This window comes from Larimichthys crocea, chromosome X (assembly GCF_000972845.2).
Source record: "Larimichthys crocea isolate SSNF chromosome X, L_crocea_2.0, whole genome shotgun sequence".
Lineage (NCBI taxonomy): Eukaryota > Metazoa > Chordata > Actinopteri > Sciaenidae > Larimichthys > Larimichthys crocea.
The window spans coordinates 36266543-36289090 of NC_040020.1; the positions used below are offsets into that span (position 1 = coordinate 36266543).

Below are 22548 nucleotides of genomic sequence, written 5' to 3' on the forward strand. Positions count from 1 at the left end.
GAGCCACCTCCATCTCCTGGTTTTTCCGCTCCGTCTGGCCGTTAGATTGAGGATGAAACCCGGATGACAGGCTGGCCGTGGCCCCGATGAGAGAGCAGAACTCTCTCCAAAAAACCGAGGAGAACTGCGGCCCTCGGTCAGAGACCACATCGACTGGAAGACCATGGAGCCGGAATATGTGCTGGAGGACCAGTTCAGCAGTCTCTTTGGCTGAAGGGAGCTTGGGCAGGGGAATGAAGTGGGCCATCTTGCTAAACCGGTCTACCACGGTAAGGATAGTGGTGTGTCCTAGAGATGGTGGTAGACCGGTCACAAAGTCCAGAGATATGTGGGACCAGGGACGATGGGGAACTGGAAGCGGGAGCAGGTGACCAGCAGGAGCCTGGTGGGAGGATTTGTTCCGGTTGCAGACAGGGCAGGCCTTGACAAACCCCTGGGTGTCCAGGTCCAGGGAGTCCCACCAGAATCGGCGCTGAAGAACCTCCTTGGTCCTCTGGATCCCTGGATGGCAGGTGAGGTGCGTGTTGTGGGCCCACTGGAGCACCTCAGAACGGAGGTGGGCCGGGACGAAGAGCCGGTTGGGAGGACAGGCGCTGGGACCTGGTTGCTCCTCCAGCGCCGTCCTAACTCTCTCCTCAATCCCCCATGTAATGGCGGCGGCCAGGCGAGCAGAGGGAAGGATGGTGTCCGCTGCTGTGGAAACCTCTTCCTCTTCCTTCAGGAACTGGCGGGAGAGGGCGTCAGGCTTAACGTTGCGGGTTCCCGGGCGATAGGAGAGAGTGAAATTGAATCGGGTGAGAAAGAGGGACCAGCGGGCCTGCCTGGAGTTCAGTCTTCTGGCTGACCTGATGTATTCTAGGTTCTTGTGGTCCGTCCATACGAGAAATGGTTGTTCGGCCCCCTCCAGCCAGTGACGCCACTCGTCCAGTGCCAATTTGACCGCCAGAAGCTCCCGATTTCCAATGTCATAGTTCATTTCTGCGGGAGTCAGGCGTCGAGAGAAAAAGGCGCAGGGGTGGAGCTTCTGGTCATCAGTAGCCCGCTGAGACAGGACAGCCCCCACCCCGACATCAGAGGCGTCTACTTCCACCACGAACTGTCTCTTGGGGTCGGGCATACGCAGGATAGGCGCAGAGGTGAAGCGATTCTTGAGGGTCTGGAAGGCATCTGTGGCGGCGGAGGACCAGCTGAAGGGGACTTTGGAGGAGGTGAGAGCTGTGAGAGGGGCTGCCACCGTGCTGTATCCCCGAATGAAACGACGGTAAAAATTGGCGAACCCCAGGAATCTTTGTAGCTGCTTCCGGGAGTCAGGAACAGGCCAGGCGGCGACGGCTGAGACCTTGGCTGGATCCATCTGGATGCTCCCCTGGCCGACAATGTATCCAAGAAAGGAGACTGATGGAGCATGGAACTCGCATTTCTCTGCCTTAACAAACAGCGAGTTTTCCAGGAGCCGTTGAAGAACCCCCTGAACATGGTGGATGTGGTCCTCCTTGGCCTTGGAGAAAATTAGAATATCATCCAAGTAGACGAAGACATGCTTGTTAAGCATGTCCCGGAGCACGTCGTTGACCAGAGCCTGGAAGACGGCGGGGGCGTTGGTGAGGCCAAAAGGCATCACCAGGTATTCATAGTGTCCAGTAGGTGTGTTGAATGCTGTCTTCCACTCGTCGCCCTCCCGAATTCGCACCAGGTGGTAGGCGTTGCGGAGGTCCAGTTTGGTGAAGATGGTAGCCCCCTCCAGGAGTTCAAAGGCAGACGAGATGAGGGGGAGGGGATACCGATTCTTCACCGTTATGTCGTTGAGGCCTCGGTAGTCGATGCAGGGCCTCAATGATTTGTCCTTCTTCTCGACAAAAAAGAACCCCGCTCCAGCAGGGGAGGATGACGGACGGATGATGCCAGCCGCCAGGGAGTCGTTAATGTAGTCCTCCATGGCCTTCCTCTCTGGTGCGGACAGGGAGTATAGACGACCTCGGGGAGGACTGGTGCCGGGTAGAAGATCTATGGCACAGTCATATGGACGGTGTGGAGGCAAAGAGGTCGCCTTCGCCTTGCTGAAAACCTCCCTGAAATCGTGGTACTCTGGCGGGACCCCCATCAGATCAGGAGCCAACGTGGTGCAGGGCCTGGACTGAGGAGCGGAGGCCTGCTTGAGACAGACTTGGTGACAGGCCGAGCTCCAGCCCAGAATGGCTCCCGTCGCCCAGTCTATGTGGGGATTGTGGCGCCGGAGCCAGGGATATCCCAAAATGAGTGGGATACGCGGAGAGTCCAAGATGTGAAACGTGATAGTTTCGTGGTGGTTGCCGGAGAGAAGCATCTGCACTGGAACAGTCTGATGAGTGACGGTCCCCAGCAGGTGACCGTCCAGGGCGTTGGCGGGGACAGGCTGAGGCAGCGGAACCCTTTCTATCTCCAACTGCTGGGCCAGCTCTTCATTTATAATGGAGACGTCGGCGCCAGAGTCAATGAAGACGGCAAGGGAGTGGGAGCCCCCTGGTAGCAGCAGGCGACCATGGCAGAGGGGGCGTTTCCTGAGGGACAGTTCAGAGGTCGGACTCACCAGTACATCCCTCGCTACTGGTGAGACCTGGCTTTTTGCTGGACACCTGGAGACGAAGTGTCCGTCTTGTCCACAGTACAGACATAGGTTGTGTCTTTGACGACGCTGGCGTTCCTCTGGTGACAGAGTGGTTCTGCCAACCTGCATAGGTTCTGAATCTCCCCTCTGAGGTTCAGGCCGGGAAGAGGATACCTCCGGTACTGCACGGAACTGGGAAGGAAGAGGATGCCCAAACCGTCCTCGCCGTCTCTCCTCCCGCCTGGCCTGGATGCGTCGGTCCACCCGCCGTGTGAGTTCGATGAGCTCATCCAATGTGGCAGGGAGATCATATGACACCAGCTCGTCCTTAACATACTCCTCAAGCCCCTGTAGGTAGGCGTCGCACTGGGCCTCGGTGTTCCATTTACTCTGGCGAGCCCTGGTGCGAAAGTCAATAGAGTAGTCAGCCACGGAGCGGTCCCCCTGGTGGAGGTTCAGGAGACCGCCCATAGCATCTGGACCCTGGGAAGGTGGGCCAAAAACCTTCCGGAGCTCAGCAGCGAAGTCTCTGAAGGAGCTGCAAGCAGGAGTTTGACGTTCCCATTCAGCGGTTCCCCACAGGCGGGCCCTCCCCGTGAGGTGATTAATGGTGAACGCCACTTTGGCCTCCTCAGAGGCGAATGTGTGTGGCTGCAGGGCGAACAGGATAGAGCAGTTTGTAATAAACGGATTACAGACCTCTGGGTTCCCCGCATAACGTTCCGGAGCCCCAACATTTTTACTACAACAACATTCATTTCTGTGTTCACAGATTTTCAAATCATGTGTCTATTGGAGAGTTTAACATGTTGACTTGAACAGAATAAACACACACACACACACACACACACCATGTCTTAATGGCACACATACAGAAACACCATACGCCTTACAGCCAGCCCACATTACTGCCCCTAGGGTGAAAATCTTGCACTTTCAGACACACACACACACAAAATGCTGACATTTGCCTTGCAGCACAGAGATGTGTGTTGATATGAAGTCTTAGTCACACAAAATGGATCATTTTTAAAAAACAGAGGCAAGTAAACCACTGATTATCTGTGTCCGTCTTATGAAGGACATGATCAAAGCACTTCAATAACTGGATATGTAAAGTATCACCATTTCCACTTATTTCAGTGGATTCAAACCAAACTTGGTGTGTTCAGGAGTTGGCCACGATGTCTGATGACAAGTGTTCACATTTATGGTGCCCCCTATGGCTCGGGCTTTGGTAGACATGTTCCCAATCTTGTTTTAAATATGTTTTTATTCATGATAATCAGATAAATGGTAAATGAGTTTTTTTTTTTTTTTCATTATCAGTGTTTTTTTCAGGTCATTCATATTGCTTTTGGCAGACTTTATGATCCAGGAGGCTTTATTGTAATCGACATTGAACTGGATTTATGGCTCAGATTTCAATCAGACTTTTGCTGAGAGCTGTGGCCTTTCCAAAATTGCACATTTGGGCCTAAATTACAGCGCCGAAATCTGGTTGGCGGTTGGGATCCTGAAAGTGAAACATGACCTACTTTACATTCAGCCAAACAAACCACTCTTTTCAGGCCTGTGGTCCTGTTTGCTCCTGTTTCCATACCCGACAGTGATGTTCCCTGTCAGGGTAATGTTAATAGATAAAAAATGATCTGTGACATCTGTCTAGGCATAAGGCACCTTTCTTGCTTTGTGGGTGACATGGTCCCTGCTACCTTTGCCCACACATTCAAAACACAGTCAATTAAACTCGGCATTACAGCATTACATTCAGCTTGTTGTGTGCATTGCTGCATTGAATTTATTGATCATATAATATTTTTTTCTGGGAAAGGAAATGTGTGTACCTGCTTTGGGTAAAAGTTAAATAAATCCAATAGGAAATATATAAGGCTGCTCACAGCCAAACAGCTCACATTAGCATTTCCAATTTGGGCATGCAGTCGTGGTTCTACACATATTGTGGCGGTTGTGGCTTGGAGATAAAGCTAATCTAATCTAGCTAAAGCTAGAACTAATAAGATGATCGGCGGTTTGAACCCCTCCAGTCTGCATGTCGAAGTGTCGGTGGGCAAGATACTGAACCCCAAATTGCTCCCGTAGCCTGTGCCATCGGTGTATGAATGTGTATGAATGTGTGAATGAGATATGTAGTGTAAAGAGCTTTGAGTGGTCAAAAGACTAGAAAGGCACTATATAAGTACAGTCCATTTACCATTTACCATATATATTGAACAGAAGTAGTGATCAGCAGGACATAAGTGATCAGTGGACATAAGTAAATTAAAGTGTTGGAAATAGAAGGGAAAATGGGAGCAGGAACTGTGAGGCCAAGGTAAATATGAAAACATGAAACCTTGGATTGTTCAGGGATGCAGGGCATGACCTGAGATTTTCTGTCAGAGATACAGGTGCTTAGATTGTCACTGCTAGTCATAAAATGTTATAATTTTAGCATTATCTTCTTTTCTGTGCCAACTGTGTGGGCACCTGGCCTCAGGCAAAACAGCTAAGGATATAACCAAAAGCAAGCTGGACTGTGAAATAGCATTGAAGGATTTTTGAATGTACCAGTGCAATTGAAAGGTCCATCAAATGAATTTTATTCTATATAGCACTAAAACTGAACAAAAGACCCCCCCCCCCAACACCCCCCCAACTTAAAAAGACTTAATATAAGTTGAACAGGTTGCCGCTTGAACAGAGCTCAAGAAGTCTCGGACAACCAGCGACTCAGAGTTAATGTATCTCAAGGCTACGTGTTGCTGGCCAAGTAACTCCAAGGTTACACTGTAACCAACACTTGTCTCCTTGAAAATAGAAGTGGAACTGCAGTACTGCTCCCATGTGATGCCTACTGCATCTGGAGTTGAGCTCATTATAATTTTCACTGCACATTTTGTAGGGTATTCTAATTCCATTTCAAAGTTTTGAGAATGATGACAAAGTTAATGAAGTTGAAGAATTACTCACATTGTCATGTTCAGTAACACACACATCTAACAAAGACATTTCCATTCCAATCACCGCTCTCCAGCACAGTGAATAAATGTAAACACAGTGATTGCATGACAGTAATCACTGTGTAAGAAACAAACAGAAATGAAAAGAGGACAGGGAAGTGCTCCTCTGCATGAGTCACAGCAGATGAATGTAGGTATTTATCTTGTACACTCTCCATGCTCCCGGTTCATTTCCATTAAAATGGGACCTTCAAACATATACATAATAACAGTCTTAGCATCTTTCATCTGTAATGTCAATTTAAATGTTGTTTTGTTTTGTTACACTGTTACAACTTGCCCATTACCATTAGTTAGAGTTTCAGATAGTGGTGTTTCAGATACAGTATTTTGTATTCTTTATGACACACACCTGATTGAAATCCCAGATTTTGTTCATTGAGACAGAGAGACAATCTGAGAACAATAAGATCACTCTATAGAGTGACACCGATAATTGAATCATACAGAACACACCTGGACTAAATAATCAGGATTTACAGAATGAAAAAGAATTTATAATCGCATTAACTCTTGGGTCGGGTTAAAATCAACCCCTTTAGACATTTCACAGCAGTAAAAATACCCTACATGTCATTCTTTGAACCTGACATTTGATAACTTTTCCTAATAATGAAAATACGCTTCTTTTGTATACTTTTGTACAGGTGCGTGTGCGTCCATGTGTGTGTGTATGGCACTAAGGTGCTTTATTTTAAAGTGAGCAGCAAAAGTTTGAAGTGTTTTATTGGGGGTTAATCCAATATAATTGGGAGAGTGACATACTAGGCTTGCACTACTGAGCGAAAGACAAAACAAAGGTTCAACCATGTCTGGGCTAGTGAACCTAAGTGAGGGAACCGTTGCCTTCTCTAATTCACACACACACACACCTGGCCTGACCACTGGAAGCAGGACATTTTGATGTGTGGACATGAGAATCGCCTACCTTAGCCATAGCTGCAATCATCTTTTGTCCATAAAGATGACAGATGGCATTAGAATTATCCATCTACACTTTTAAAGGTAAATGACAGAAAATTCTTGGTTAGCACACTGTTGACATGTAAAGATATCACTCAGGTGTAAAATGGTAGATTATTGTCATGGAAACTGTGCTGAGTTTGGTGGCAAGTGCCAAAATATTTCAGCCTGGACCAACATGATGGGCCCACTGGAGGGGATCACTGCCACTGTCATGGCAGACCCACCTCGTCATGTGTCAGTGGATACAGTAGGATAGTGTTCGTATACGTCCAAACCTGAAGGTTACACATTTAAAACCAGGGCTTGGTAGATTAAGAACTAGGAAGAAGAGTAATACTCTTATATTAATTTAAGTAACTCCTCAAATGTATTCAGTTCAATTCAATTCAATTTTATTTATATAGCTCCATATTATAACAAAGTCATCTCATGACACTTTTCATGCAGAGCAGGTGTAGACCGTACTCTTTATAATATTATTTACAGAGACCAACAGTTCCACCATGAGAAAGCACTTGGTGATGGTGGTGAGGAAAAACTTCCTTGTAACAAGCAGAAACCTCGGGCAGACCTAAGCTCATTGGTAGACGGTCATCCGGTTGAGTTAAAGATAGAGAGGGGCAGATAGAGAGAGAGAGGAGGGATAGACAGATAAATAGAGAGAGACAGAGAGACACGGATGCACAGCAGAAAATCATCAACTAACTATAAACTGTAATGGAGATATTGTATCAGTAATGACAGTGGTAATATGTGTAGTGGACGTCATGCAGGACCACAGCAGCAGCCACGATCCATGAGAACCTGCTGGACGACAGAGCACAGAAACTATGTAAATGTAGTGTTTGATTCTTGTAGATGATCTTATTGGTTGTGAGTTTCAATGGCCGCTGATTGGTTGTTCACTAGCCTTGGCATACCATGTGTTCTGCACATTACATTGTCAGTGTTGTCAGTTTAAACTTATACAGTTGGATACATAAACCATTTCTGTACCTATACTAAAAGTAGAAATAGACAAAAGTAGTAAAATAAACTGTAAAATGTTATATAAGCTCTTTACAATGTATATCCAAGTCAAATTCAATGTAATCAAGGTTAAGTAAATCCAATTACCTTCGTTTTTATTTACACCAGCAAATATCTATCAAAGCATTTGCCAGTGAAACTGGAGTGGATGAAAAAGCTGAAAAACCTCATGTTTTATGAGGTGAGAGGTGCCAAAAACATTCTGCCCAGTTCCTTTAGTTTCTATCACCATCAATTAGCAAAAAGGAAAATGTTGCAAAAGTATGAAATGTCAATTTCAGTGTCATTGGCTTTTATAAATAAATCAGGACAACTGAACAGGTTTTACAGTGAGACATGAGGGAGACACAGACTGACCAAAAAACTGGAGGAAATAAAAATACAAGCAAGAAAGCATTCAGGGAAACTAGACGTATTTAGTGTAATCCATGACAGCAACATCTACCTTCTGAAAGAGGTTAAATATCAAACATGAACTCGTCAATAAATGTCAGATACTCAATGAGACAACATCATTAAGTGAAAAGGTAAACTAAAATACTTGCATGCATCAAAGACTGAAGTGAGAAATGTCGTGCATGATATAATTAGAAGTACCATAATCATCATTAGAAGCTGCATGAGATTTAAGTTAAAAATGCATTCATCTCATCACTTAAGGACATTGATTGGCATGCTTGTCAGCAGGACAACATCAGTTAGAATTACAAAGAGGTGTTACAAAAATAAGCCTTACGGCTATTTTCTGATCAGCCACCAGATTTGAAGCACAAAAAAAAAAAAACAGTCAGTCGTCAGGTAAATAAGGTTAGGGAAAGGCTGCAGTCCCGGGAAACCAATGCTGAATGTAAGGAAACAGAAAATCAGCAGTCTGACACCCTTCATCACACCCCAGCCTCCTCTATTGGAGCTAATGTTTAATGTTGATCTATATCAACACAATCACACTTGTCCCTTCTTTGCTTCCAACAAACAAGAGCTGCTGGTGGTTCTTGTCACTTAAATGTAGACATGTTTTTATAGGCATTTCAACAAAGGACAAATGGTGGTGTTGAGTAAGAATAAGAATGTTTTCATAATTCTACATAACCTAAAGTGGTACTGCACTCTGTGATGAAACACATCAATGCTGGTGTTCATCGACATTCTTACTAACTTTTTGTGAGTAAAAGCCAACAGTTATTGTGACACACAAACTCTCTGGTGGATTATGTACTCTATGGGATGGTGATCCAGTCTTATATATACCAGTGCACATACATACATACATTGTTTGGGGGTAGGGCCTCTCAAATCAATCAGCCCAGTGAATCTATTTTCATATTTGATTCCACATTGTGCTTACATCTGTCAGGGTCTCGAGCTGCTGGAAATAAGAGTATAGAGGTCAGGGTGGTTGGTAGCACATTATGCAAGAGACAAGAGTTAGTGTCCTATCATGCACTGCCATTAATGTTTGAATTTAGCATTTTAACCATAACTATACATTTATATGATAAACACTTCCTGATTCAAGATTTCTGGGAAAAAGAATATTTCCTTCTATCTCTCTTTTCATTTGAAATTGTCTGATCACATAACTATTAACAATGCTGTACTGAAAAATTAAAACTCACTCATCAAACATTCACCACACTTCCTCTCATTACTTGCCTGGCCTGGAGGGAGAGAGAGGGATGAGTGGGTGAAGGAGAAGAGGAATGATGAGAGGAAAGAAGAGATTGTGGTTTGAATGAGACATACAGTATGAGACCATCTGATATATGGTAGCTGTTGCACAGGATTTTAGGAACAGCAAGGTTTTCTGTCAAAGGTTCCATGAGCACACCAAAGGCCCTGCGGTACTGGTTCACTTCCTGGGAGTCTCTCTTCTACAGATAAATTCTGTGAAGAAGAGGCTCATATCCTCTCTTTATATAATGTGGAATTATTTATAGAGCATATATCAAACAAAGATTAGTCTTTAACAAGTGAGAATGTGAAGTCACAAATGTGAACAGTGCTAACTAGAACAGAAAAGAAAAGAAAGCAAGAATCAAAGGCAGAAACTGAACAGACTTAAACTTCAGTAAAATAACAATATCAGTGCTTATAGAATTGTTTTATTTGGAATATGTTGCTGCTCTTAAGCTTTAAAGGGTTAAAGAGCCTCAAAAAATCCAATCAATCACAGCTTAATTTCTACAAGCAAATGACATTGTGTTTTTTCTGAATTTGTCCTCAGGCAGCACTTGCCCCCTGACTCTGCAAAATAAGTGTGAGATTTCTCCTCTAATCTCACACTTATTTTGCAGCTTGATTGATTGATATCTACCACTCATACAGGTAGTTGTCAGGGTAAGCCAAAAAGTCTGAACTGTTGAGGTTCCTTTACTGAATTCCTTACAAACTGTACACAAACTACACACATCTAAGTTTATTTTTGTAACGTTGTTTTAAATGTTTAAGTCAGTTAAAGTCAGTGTCAGTGTCAGAGGGGCCTTGTGATGAGGCTTGCTGCAATCAGGAAAAACTGTTATGGTGTGAGGTTTTGGTCTTAATGGACCCTTTTCTGCTTCCACAAAGAGCCTATGTGACTGTGATAGACTGTCTGACTAAACTTGTAGTGACACCTGGCATTATGAATTGGTAGATACAGATGTAGATACAGATGTTATATGTATTCTCAAGTCACTTTTTTTCTTTGTTTAGTTTGTTTTGAATACTTTGTGTTGTGCGCACACAAAGTATTCAAAACGAACATGAGGAATATCTGGTTGTATAAAGGTCTGTGTTTTCTGGTTAAAAATGGGGGACAGTGAATGTCAACATTGGTTCTGTTGTTCCCACTTCAATTTATTAATCAATGCTCATAATAAATTAATAAATGCCCTTCATAACAACACAACACAAAGAATTATTGAATTCATATCTCATTGCTTTTGCCTCTTAAATCCACGTCGTGGAGGATAGAGGTGTAAGGCTGAATGAAGGTAAAAGTAGAAGGCTTGTGGCAATCATTACAATTTGTGAAGTCTTCAGTATAAATCATCCTCTGTGAGAGTGTGTGTGTGTGTGTGTGTGTTTGAATTACAGCTTCCATGGATTCAAATAAAACCATCAAAGCATGGATACAAAACATTACACATCAAAGAATTCTGATCTGAGACAGTAATAAAAAGTTTGTTATACAACTTGCATTCAGCACAAAATGAAATCTAAATTCGAAATTCTCCTCTAAATGTAATTCTGTAAGCTTTCCCAATTTGTTAAATTAAAAATGCTGTATCCTGATAGCAATAATAATGATTATTATGGAAGTAATGGAAGTAATTCTGGAACTACTGACAGAGTCAGCAGGGAGGATGGATTATTTGGATTATTTCCACAAAGAAACTGGGCAATTCTTTTGTTTTTTGTTGTTTGTTCTTATATCAGAAATAGATATTTACAACCGTTGTTAGTGCTTTTTGTTTTTACTTTGTGTAATTTTAAAAAAGAGGAGTGTGTTTTTTAAGATTTTTTAGACAACTTGTGATTGTCAATTACTTTCTGCTTTTGAGATCAAGCAGCTTGTTCTCATTGAACTGCAGCATCATTTAGGAATGCTACTGGGCTGCAGAGGGTTAAACAGTTAGTGGCATTAAACCATTGCAGAAGAAGATGACACAATGTGAGTGATTGATGCTTTCAGCTCTTCACTGAAAGCTTGAGTGACACTTTGCATGTTTCATGTACATCCTCATGTATTCACTAGTAGCAGTCAGTCAGTCAGTCAGTGAGAGAAGCAGCCATCGAGCCACTGTGCCAGCACCACTCAGTAGTCAGGCAGTGTAATTGTTTCTTGTGTGTTGTTTTCTCTTGTCAGTCTACATTGCACAGCCTTTGTGACATCCTCCTCTTGCCTCCAACGCCCTCACCACCCCCAAAGCCCCAAGCAGCAAACCAATTATGAAAGGTAGAGAGAGAGCAGGGTTCAGTGTGGGGCAGATAGACACTCAAGCTCTCAGATGAAAGTGCTATCCTTGCCTCATTTAACATCACAGAGATAGAGTGACACAGGGAGAAGATGGGTAACATAGGGAGAAAGAGAAGGAAAAGCATGAGTGAGTGAGGTAGAGTCAGTGAACGGGGATCAGACTGAGGCAAAGATAGGTTGTGAGTCTGCATGGCGCTCAGGCCTCTCAGATTCAGGGAATCAGCTGGAGGTGTTAAAGGTTACACAGCAACATTTAGCAACACTATAGAGAGCCATAGTGATCACTCATTTTAGAAGAATGGGTCATATCAGGGTCAACTTCTTTCACTAAGAGGAAAGTTTTTGTCCCTTCCTCACTCAGAGGTGCTCTGAGAGTTTTCCTGAATCACTTTCAAGACAGAGCAACCTTCTACAAATGTTTACTCCAGTAATGATTGTTGTTAATACTGCTCCAGATATTTGTGGATCGACCCCTTCTTTAGCAATGACATAATCACTTATCTCAATGAACCATCATAATAGTAGTGAATAAAAACAAGAATTCTTTTTCATTATCTTTGGCTCAAAAATCAGTTAAAACGTGATACACACACATGCACACACTGGTGGAATGAGGTAAATATCGCTGTATGATGGATGCTTTGATGCTTTGATGAGCATGCAAGAGTCAAGAACAGGATATCTTTTTAGAGACAGAGACAACAGGAGGGAGGAAGAAAATATGTCATACTTCCCATCTCGTCAGTCTTTTAGAGTTTTATTTCAGCCGCATCATTGCTGTTCTGCATAAAAAAGTGTTAAATCAAATATTTTTTTAAGTAAACTGCTATATTTAGCTGTTCCTGCTCATCAATCCAGCTCCATAGAAACAAAAAAAAAGATGTTGAATGGAGCCCCTGAAAGCTGCACACACATGAACTTTAAATAAACATGAATTACTGAATTTCAAGTGTTATTAGAAACATATCTATTATCTGTAATATGAGAATGGTTAGTTTTAACTTTGTTTTCAAGCAGGAAAAAATGTCTGATCACAAACACAGTCCAATGTGAAATACATCACACACCAATGTTGGTCCTACTGTGAAATGGTTTCCCCCAAGACTTAGTTCCTTAGTAGTTGCTTCTTAATGTTAGGATTAGCTGCTATGCTAACATTAAGGAGCAAATGTTAGCTATCTAGTTTGGTAGCTAACAATAAAAAACTACTCAAACTAAATATTAAATTCACTTGACTGTAGTGAATGAGTAGTGAACATGAAATCATGTCTTCTTTGAAAAGTCTTGAAATGTCATACGTTTTATGAATATTAAGAGTTAAAAGTTGTAAATAACAAATGACTCTTCATCAGTCAGTGATCAAGGATCAGGGCTATGGTTTTAATATTAAATCCGTTCAGCCAATATATTTAGTATAGTTGAAAAACATCTTGCATGATCCAGATATTTGTGGAGCGACCCCTTCTTTAGCAGCTGATCACAATGTTTAATGAGGTCATAAAGCTTGCCTGAATGTTCTGTGAGCCAGTGAGAGGCTCGTATTGACTCTGGAGGCCTAATAGGATAATGTCTTTATTAAAGTATAACTGAAAGACTGTGGCACCAGTTGGGCACTAAAGAGAATGGAGGGGATGGGTGTGTTGTAAATGACATAGAACAACATAAATCACTGTGACCTTTTTATTTTACAAGTGAATTGCCAGCTAGTTCCAATAAGCCATTAGAGTCTCTGTGTTCCTTTAGTATCGAGTGATCAGTTACAGATGCCCTTGAAGACTTCCCATATTCAGTACTCATTGTATCACTACTGGACTCTCTGAGGAGGTCACTGTTAAGTAACCATACAACTATAATCTAACTATACTCTACAGTTTTCATAAATATTGTAGTCTATATTCATCAAAGTTCCCTAATGCAAGGAAATTTTTTATAATATGACCACCCCTCGCCTAAAGTGAGCTGGGATAGGCTCCAGCCCCACCGTGACTCTGATAAGGATAAGTGGTTACAGATAATGTATCAATGGACAATCTAGCTTCAAATCAAATCAATTTTATTTGTATAGCCCAAAGTCACAAAGTACATTTGCCTCAGAGGGCTTTACAATCTGTACAGGGAGTGACACCCTCTGTCCTTAGACCCTCGGTTCCAGTGAGGAAAAACTTGCCCACAAAAAACCTTTAACAGGGAAAAAATGTGGAAGAAACCTCAGGAAGAGCCACAGAGGAGGGATCCCTCTCCCAGGACGGACAGACGTGCAATGGATGTCACGTGTACAGGACCAATCAACATAAACATATTGTACAATTACAATGAATGACAAAATGACAACAGTAGCAGATATGGTAGCAATAATGACAGTAATAATATATGTAGCGGACGTCGTGCAGGACCACAGCAGCAACCATGATCCACGGGAACCTGCTGGACGACAGAGCACAGAAACTCCGGGGAAGAAGAAGTTTAGTTAGTAACATGCATTAATGAGACATGTATGTTTACAGATGGTGAGAGAGAGAGAGGGAGAGGGAGAGAAGGGAAGGAGAGTCCCCCGGAAGCATAACTAAGGGATGACTTGAGCCAGCCCTAACTATAAGCTCTATCAAAAAGGAAAGTCTTAAGTCTACTCTTAAAGGTGTTGACCGTGTCTGCCTCCCGAACCCAGAAAGGTAGTTTGTTCCACAGAAGAGGAGCCTGATAGCTGAAAGCTCTGGCTCCCAATCTACTTTTGGAAACTATAGGAACCACAAGGAACCCAGCGTCCTGAGAGCGCAGTGTTCTAGAGGGGTAGTAAGGTATTATGAGCTCTTTTAGATACGATGGTGCCTGACCATGAAGAGCTTTGTAAGTAAGGAGAAGAATTTTAAATTCTATTCTAGATTTAATAGGTAGCCAATGCAAGGAAGCCAAAATGGGAGAGATGTGATCTCTGATCTTGGTTCCTGTCAGAACACGTGCAGCAGCATTCTGAATTAACTGCAAAGTCCTAAGAGACTTATTAGAGCAGCCTGATAACAAAGAGTTACAACAGTCCAGCCTAGAAGTAACAAATGCGTGGACTAGTTTTACTGCATCAGCTTGAGAGACGATGCGTCTGATTTTAGCGATGTTACGTAAGTAGCGAGTAGCGAGTAGCGATGTTACTGTACTACACTACATGCAGCTGTTTCAGCAGACATTTGTAAAGTTCATCACTGTAGTATGTATTGTACTGCATGAATATTTTTTGGAACTGCACATCTACGTTTTGTACATTGTGCTTTCCATTTGTTTACAGTACTGACTGCTCAATAGATTTTGACTGGTTGCAGGTTCATATCAACAAAGAACAAGAATTACAGTATCACAGAGACAAAGGACAAGTTTGTGAGATGCAGGGTACAGTACTGTAAAAATAGGGGCACAAGGAGGAGGAAGAACAAAACAAACTGCAAAGACAAAGCAGAGTATTCATTTCTGATCAGTTTTGAGCTGCTATGATAGAACATGTTTTCATTCATCAAAAGACAATGACGGAAAGATATGAAATTTGTTTTGAGATTAAAAATGTACTCCTCCCTGAGAGCTATATGTTTTGAACAATGTGTTTTCTATTTTTTTGGTGTATTGTTTACTGACTGCTTGATAGTATATATCATTTTAATCACTTTGTGATCACTATGATTTGAGAGCAGAGTTTGGTAAAAACTGTTTTGAGGCGAAAGTTTCATTTATTCAAAAGGAGTCAGAGGTTTTGTAAATAGTGCTTGAAGATGAGTGTACGGTTTTATTGAACTAACTACTTTAGTTTAATAACTCCCACTGTAAAGGGTGTTTGAACTGGTGAAACAGTGTCACACCCAGGCTTGGACATCAGCTTACTGTTTCTTCACGGTTTATTTGCTGAAGCATTCACTATTACACATGCTAATGCTAACACCTAAACAATAATGTGCCGTCCGCCAGGTAAACAACTGCAACAACACAGAGATAAACAAAAGTACAACATGAATAACCTGGAGATATTATTAACTGTACATTTTGCATATTAGTGTGACTAGAGCAAAGTAATGAGGCTAGTGAGTCTCAAAGTTGAATTAAGCCACCTGAGGTTAAACTAAATTTCATAATTCATCTGACATGTAGTATATCATACTGCTGGTGATTTATACACTTCATTGCATTGTACAAAGCTGATCTTAAGATCTCCCCATGCCTGGAATCAGAATTTTATGTTAATGACACAAATATCTGATTTGGTGTAAGAATATGATTCTTCAGGTTTTGGCCCTTTTGTCCACTTGTTCAATGATCTTTCTCTTTTTCTAGGACCAGTAGCAGTGATAAGTGGTGAGGAAGACTCTGCCAGCCCCCTTCATCATGTGAACCATGGGATAATAAGCTCCTGTGCACTGGATGCCGGGGCAGATGCTGTGGTGATTGGAATGACCAGGATCCCTGTCATAGAGAACCCACAGTACTTCAGACATGGACACAACTGTAACAAACCCACCACCTGTAAGTAAAAACATCTAGTTGGGCTCACATGGACCCACACATACAGGTGTTGTATTATAAGTGGTGGAAAGTAACTAAGTATATTTACTTAAGGTACTTTACAATGTTTTCCTGTTCTGCTACTTTTTACCTCTACTCCACATTTCACATTCAAAGGGTCAATTACTGCATTTTTATTTAGAATAATTTATTTGCCAAATATAGATTCACATTACTTTCCAAATTTAAATTAATAATACAAAATATAATCAACAAATTGATTATGAATGTCAGCCCAATCATTTGATTGGTCACCGCAGTGTGAGGCCAGGTCATCACCCAAACTGGGAGCTGGTTCCTTCGATTCCTCTTCTATTTTTGGAGACTATAGGAACCACAAGGAAGCATGCACTGTGCTCTATATGGTACTCTGAGCTCTCTGTTTCTAATAGTTATAATTTAATAATTAAAGAAGCTTGTGACGTCATTACTTCTGAGGCCTATAGGAATACATGGCTCTCTGGAGCTGTGGCTCAGCGGTGGCTGAAAAGTCATGGCAGGCTGTGTATGAACAGGCAACTGGCAGGTGGTGAAATGAAGTGGGCAGTGCTTGGATAACTCAAGCTTTTGAACCACAAGCTAACTGTTCACAAATGCAATTCAAATCAAATCAGTTTTATTTGTATAGCCCAAAGTCACAAAGTACATTTGCCTCAGAGGGCTTTACAATCTGTACAGGGAGTGACACCCTCTGTCCTTAGACCCTCAGTTCGAGTGAGGAAGAATTTGCCCACAAAAAACCTTTAACAGGGAAAAAAGGTGGAAGAAACCTCAGGAAGAGCCACAGAGGAGGGATCCCTCTCCCAGGACGGACAGACGTGCAATGGATGTCACGTGTACAGGACAAATCAACACAAACATATTGTACAATTACAATGACTGATAAAATGATGATGAATCACAATGAATGATAAAATGACCACAGTAGCAGATATGGTAGCAATAATGACAGTAATAATATATGTAGTGGACGTCGTGCAAGATCACAGCAGCAGCCACGCATCACGCAAACTCTGCGGAGATGCGTAAGACAGAGGAGAGAGATAGAGAGAGAGAGAGAGAGAGGAGATTCGTAAGGGGATGTGGCTGCATCTTCAACCAATACCGTGCCTGGCTAGGCATAACCCTGGGGGGAGGGGGAGTCCCCCGGCAGTGTAATCCTATGGCAGCATAACTAAGGGATGACCTGAGCCAGCCCTAACTATAAGCTCTATCAAAAAGGAAAGTCTTAAGTCTATTCTTAAAAGTGTTGACCGTGTCTGCCTCCTGAACCCAGAATGGTAGTTTGTTCCACAGAAGAGGAGCCCGATAGCTGAAAGCTCTGGCTCCCAATCTACTTCTGGAGACTATAGGAACCACAAGGAACCCAGCGTCCTGAGAGCGCAGTGTTCTAGAGGGGTAGTAAGGTACTATGTGCTCTTTTAGATATGATGCTGCCTGACCATGAAGAGCTTTGTAAGTAAGGAGAAGAATTTTAAATTCTATTAGATTTTACAGGTAGCCAATGCAAGGAAGCCAAAATGGGAGAGATGTGATCTCTGATCTTGGTTCCTGTCAGAACACATGCAGCAGCATTCTGAATTAACTGCAAAGTCCTCAGAGACTTATTGGAGCAGCCTGATAACAGAGAGTTACAATAGTCCAGCCTTGAAGTAACAAATGCGTGGACTAGTTTTTCTGCATCCGCTTGAGAGACAATGCGACTAATTTTAGTGATGTTACGTAAGTGGAAGAATGCAGTCCGAAATTTGTTTTATGTGGATGTTAAAGGACAAATCCTGATCAAAAACAACTCCAAGATTCTTTACAGATCATGATGTTTGAATCCATAATCTGTGTGTTGTTCGTGAGGCAGAGTCATAATCGTCCATTTTGTTGACCAGAGATCGGACATTAGCGAGAAAGATGCTGGGTACAGGGATCCGGTGCGGTGTTAGCTTTAGCCTAGCTCCAGTGTTGGTCATCTTACTTTTAAAAAAGTAATTAGTTACAGTTACAAATTACTTCTGCCAAAAAGTAATTGAGTTAGAAACTCAGTAACCATACTGTAAAAGTAATTAGTTACTCAGCAAAGTAACTGTGATGTTATTTTTTATGTTCTATATCTATAACACTATTACGTTCAAAGATGTTTATATTAACTGGTTGAAGAATAAAAACACTATATATAGTATTTTAGAACATTTGGTATTTATTTGAACTTAGATTGCAGCCTTCCATATGATATGCATAGAAACAAAAACATATAAAAAATAAATATTGATATTATGCTTATGCTTCATAAGGTTAGACAAGCTTGTGGCAGACATGGATAAAATCTTTTTTCCTGGGCATAGCGTGCATGATACATTTACATTCTTGCCTTTAATTTCAATGAGGGAGAAGTAGTACTTCCTGTTGGAGAACGTTTACTCTGTTACTGAAAAAATAACGCTGTTACTCCCAACACTGCCTAGCTCGTAGCCCTCCACACTTGCCTCACCTTTGTTTTCGATCTTGGCACCGTCTGCGAGCACTTCCAGTGTTCTGGAGATCTCCGGGATGAGTCGAAGATCGGCGATAAAATTGTCAGTGTTGTAATTATCAATGTCCAAGAGCTCCTGTCTACTGTAGAATATTAAAGCAGTGCTGTTCTGAGTGATAAACACAGTGAGTCAGTGATCTAAATGGAGATGTCACTTTAGTAACTGTTCTTATTGAAACTAGTCAGTTGAGCAGTCTTTGTAAGTCCTGCTCCTGCAATCTGTGCCCCAAATAATGACCCTTCTCACTTATATTGTTTCCTTTTGCCGTCTTGATACAAAGTCTACCATGGCTGTTTAGCATTTTCATATGCTACAAAGCTTAAATGGATGTTAATTGTTTAACATCAACTGCAACCTATTTCCAGATACAATCTGCACTGTCAGCAGTTCTTTGTTTCTGTAGTTGACAGTAGTTCAAATGTAGGGGGTTTGTAATTTGATTTCAGCTGAGCCTTTAAGTGCAGTAGAACGATTCACGTAAATCAAATCAAACCGTAGACTTACAGTGAAAGATGCAATGTAAAAATTTTGAATGAATGGTAAGTTTTGGTAAGCACCTAATTGTAATGTGTGTTATTGCTGTCTCTCCATCTCTCTCTCTCTCTCTCTCAGATGTTCAGCATATTAAACGGAGGGACATTATTCTGAAGAGGGAGCTTGGAGAGGGAGCCTTCGGCAAGGTCTTCCTTGCTGAATGTTACAACCTGAGCCACTCCAAGGACAAGATGCTGGTAGCTGTAAAGGTATTGTAAGAGATAGAAGCAGCGTGTGTGTACTGCATGTTGTTATCTACAGTTTATTAATGCATTACCTACAATACTAATATGTGTGGCGTGTACTACCACCTTACCTTGCCTAGATCAGTTTTAGAATGTTCCACATCTTATGCTAGCCTATTTTGAAAAATCCTGCAGCTATGAGTCAACTGTTGCTGTTTGGCACTTAACTGACTGGTGGTTGTAGTGTAAAATCACAACACATAGTGTGCTTCATTAGAAACAAGACTACTATATTATGGGAAATGCCTATAGATCAGTGTCTTAAAAATTAAGTGAGTGTTCTGTGTCAGTGCTTGGGTGTTAGCAAGTCCAACTTATTGAAGACCACAGTTCATGTCCAGTCATAGACCAGCTTTTTTCTGAATCATTATCACAGTCCTTCCCTAACGTTAACTGACAAGAAGTGTACAGATATTGTTTCTTTTCATAGCATCAAGTATAACCCAGAATTTTTCATAAATTGTCTAGTACCAACATTCTTGTCTGGTGACTGGACAAAATGTACTACCGCCAAAAATGGTGCTAAAGAGTTAATTAGTTTACATACGAAGACCTTCACTTGATCTAACTTGACTTAATATCAACTTATACTGTATCAGAACCAGAGTTACCAGTAGTTGAGTTGTAAAATGAAACCAGGGGGGATGGTGAAATTTTTCATTTATGTGACATATTTTCCAGCAGGGGGGTCTGGGGGTCCTCCCCCCGAAAATTTTGTATTTCTTAGATGCAGTTTCCTGCATTCTAGTCAATTTTAGGGTGACTTGCTAGATATGGCAAATCCTAAATCCCATCTGATTCATAGCTTGCATTCTCAGTTGCATGGCCTGCACAAGACAATACTATTTATCGGAAAGAAACAATAACCACTTAACTATGGACATCATGTCATTCACATCTTTTTTAAACATATTTGTAAAAACATTTTAAATATCTTTATTTGTGAATGTGCTCAAATATTTTATTAAACACAACTTTGTGTATGTTTTTAACATCTTTGTGTGTTTTTAAACATATTTAAATACATTTAAACACATTTTTGTTAAAAAAAAACATCTTCACTTAAAAAAACACAATTTAAGGAGGAGGAAAGAAGACTTCGAGTTTTAAGACGACGCGATGTTTGAAACAAGCGGTATTAAAGAATATGAAGCAGCAGGTAGCAGCTAGCGGTGCTGCTAAGGCTAAAACAACACAGAGTGTGGATGATTGACACCTGTCACCTGTCGACCAATCAGAGTCAGGAGAATCTATTAGTACCGCCCACATTCACCTTTGACCCACCAATGACGATCCAGAATGAAGTAAACCCAAAGGTAGTATATCGCAGCAAGAGGTCTCACTTCACTGTCAAAGCCTCTTTGTCTTTATGTAACAACCAGGAGCTTCGTGACTGATTCAAACTAAAGCAGAGACATAGCAGGAGACATTAGCAGCGTTTCTTCGCGCTGGACATACTGTGTCGTTTTGTGGATTTTTGTTGCTACTCTTTGGGGGCTAGCTCGCCGAGTTTTCATCGCACAGTGATGAGACACATATCTTTGTAAGATATATTTTTATTTTTTCCCCCGCCGCGCCTCCCCTGAAGTCCTCTGGCGCCCCCCAAGGGAGGCGCGCCTCACACTTTGAAAACCGCTGACATAGGTAATAGACTGATTATCATAAAGCCCCCCCTAAATGTCGAATGGTAATTCTATTTCCAGTGTTAAATATAAGTAATTTTCACATGCATTGATAAAATGCCATAAGGGATGGAAGAAGGGATGACCATTTTAGAAGAGGGATGATTTTGACCATTTTTCCCCCAGGGGGGATGAACAGCCACTTGAGGCTAGTTACAGGATGAGTCAGTCTTCATAAGCGCCCCTATTAAAATGTCCAACTGACCAGTGACGTGGGGAGAGGTGCTATTGGAATCACAACAGCTTACGTTTCACAGTAAAAGTCCAGTTTATTGCACACAACAAACTAAATTTATCCCTGTGGTGCCCCATAATGGCACAGTGCATGATGCCCCAACTTGTGATGCCCTAAGCACCATGTGTGTGGAAACCAGCTGTAATCTTTTCTCTATCCACCAAAATGAGTGTCTCATGTTTATCATGATAACAGCCTAATTAACCCTTAAAGAAAGCTAAGGAACAGTGCCTGAGCCATAAACCTGTAAATAAAGGCCAAATGCAGCCAGGACTTTAAAAGTTTAAGGTTCATCCCCTTGATTATTTCTTCACAAGAGTGACCACATTATGTTTGTATTATCTCAACAAACTGTTAGCTCGGTTAGGTCTGACTACAGGTTCAGATTTAGATTCAGAGTCGTCAGTGGGACGTTACAGCCTTATAGTTAATGTTCCAGAATTTTTTAATAAGAGGAAAATGCAAAGCTTTATTTCCTGTATCAAAAGTTCAATTGCACAAACAGTAGACTGCCCTTCTCGTAGAATAGCTCTCAAATTTGATTTTTTTTGTCCTATTTGTAGTCTAAGACAGACAGGCTTGTGTTTTACTGGTAAAATGTATATGTTTATGGATATCCAGATCTGTTTAGTGAGTGACTCAGAAAGACTTGAGTCCGTAAAATGATCCCAGTTTCCCACTTATCCCACACCATGTAGTCACAAGGCCATGCCCCTTATAGCCCTGTACAGACTTCCTTCATCCTTCATCTGAATTTCCTTTGGTACACACAAATTGCAGCTATTACTGCTACAAAAATAAACCTGTATTTTCAGTCTTTTACTGCAGACGTTGTTTACTACAGTAGTGAGCGTAACAATATGTGATGTAACAACAGACAAATATGGGAGAAGGATAAGAAGAGAAGAGCCCAGTGCACAATTTGAAGTCCCCCGGCAGTCTAATCCTATGGCAGCATAACTAAGGGATGACCTGAGCCAGCCCTAACTATAAGCTTTATCAAAAAGGAAAGTCTTAAGTCTACTCTTAAAAGTGTTGACCGTGTCTGCCTCCTGAACCCACAATGGTAGTTTGTTCCACAGAAGAGGAGCCTGATAGCTGAAAGCTCTGGCTCCCAATCTACTTTTGGAGACTATAGGAACCACAAGGAACCCAGTGTCCTGAGAGCGCAGTGTTCTAGAGGGGTAGTAAGGTATTATGAGCTCTTTTAGATAAGATGGTGCCTGACCAT

General features: G+C 41.8%; 1 protein-coding gene across 1 annotated transcript in view; it reads left to right on the forward strand.

The window, feature by feature from the left end:
- The window catches only part of LOC104939181 (NT-3 growth factor receptor), a 119147-nt gene that overhangs the window by 72199 nt on the left and 24400 nt on the right, over window positions 1–22548 (forward strand). Inside the window, exons 10-11 of the mRNA XM_027283217.1 lie at window positions 15869–16057; window positions 19234–19364. Coding sequence (XP_027139018.1) covers window positions 15869–16057; window positions 19234–19364 — 320 coding nt within the window. The remainder of the gene's footprint in view (window positions 1–15868; window positions 16058–19233; window positions 19365–22548) is intronic.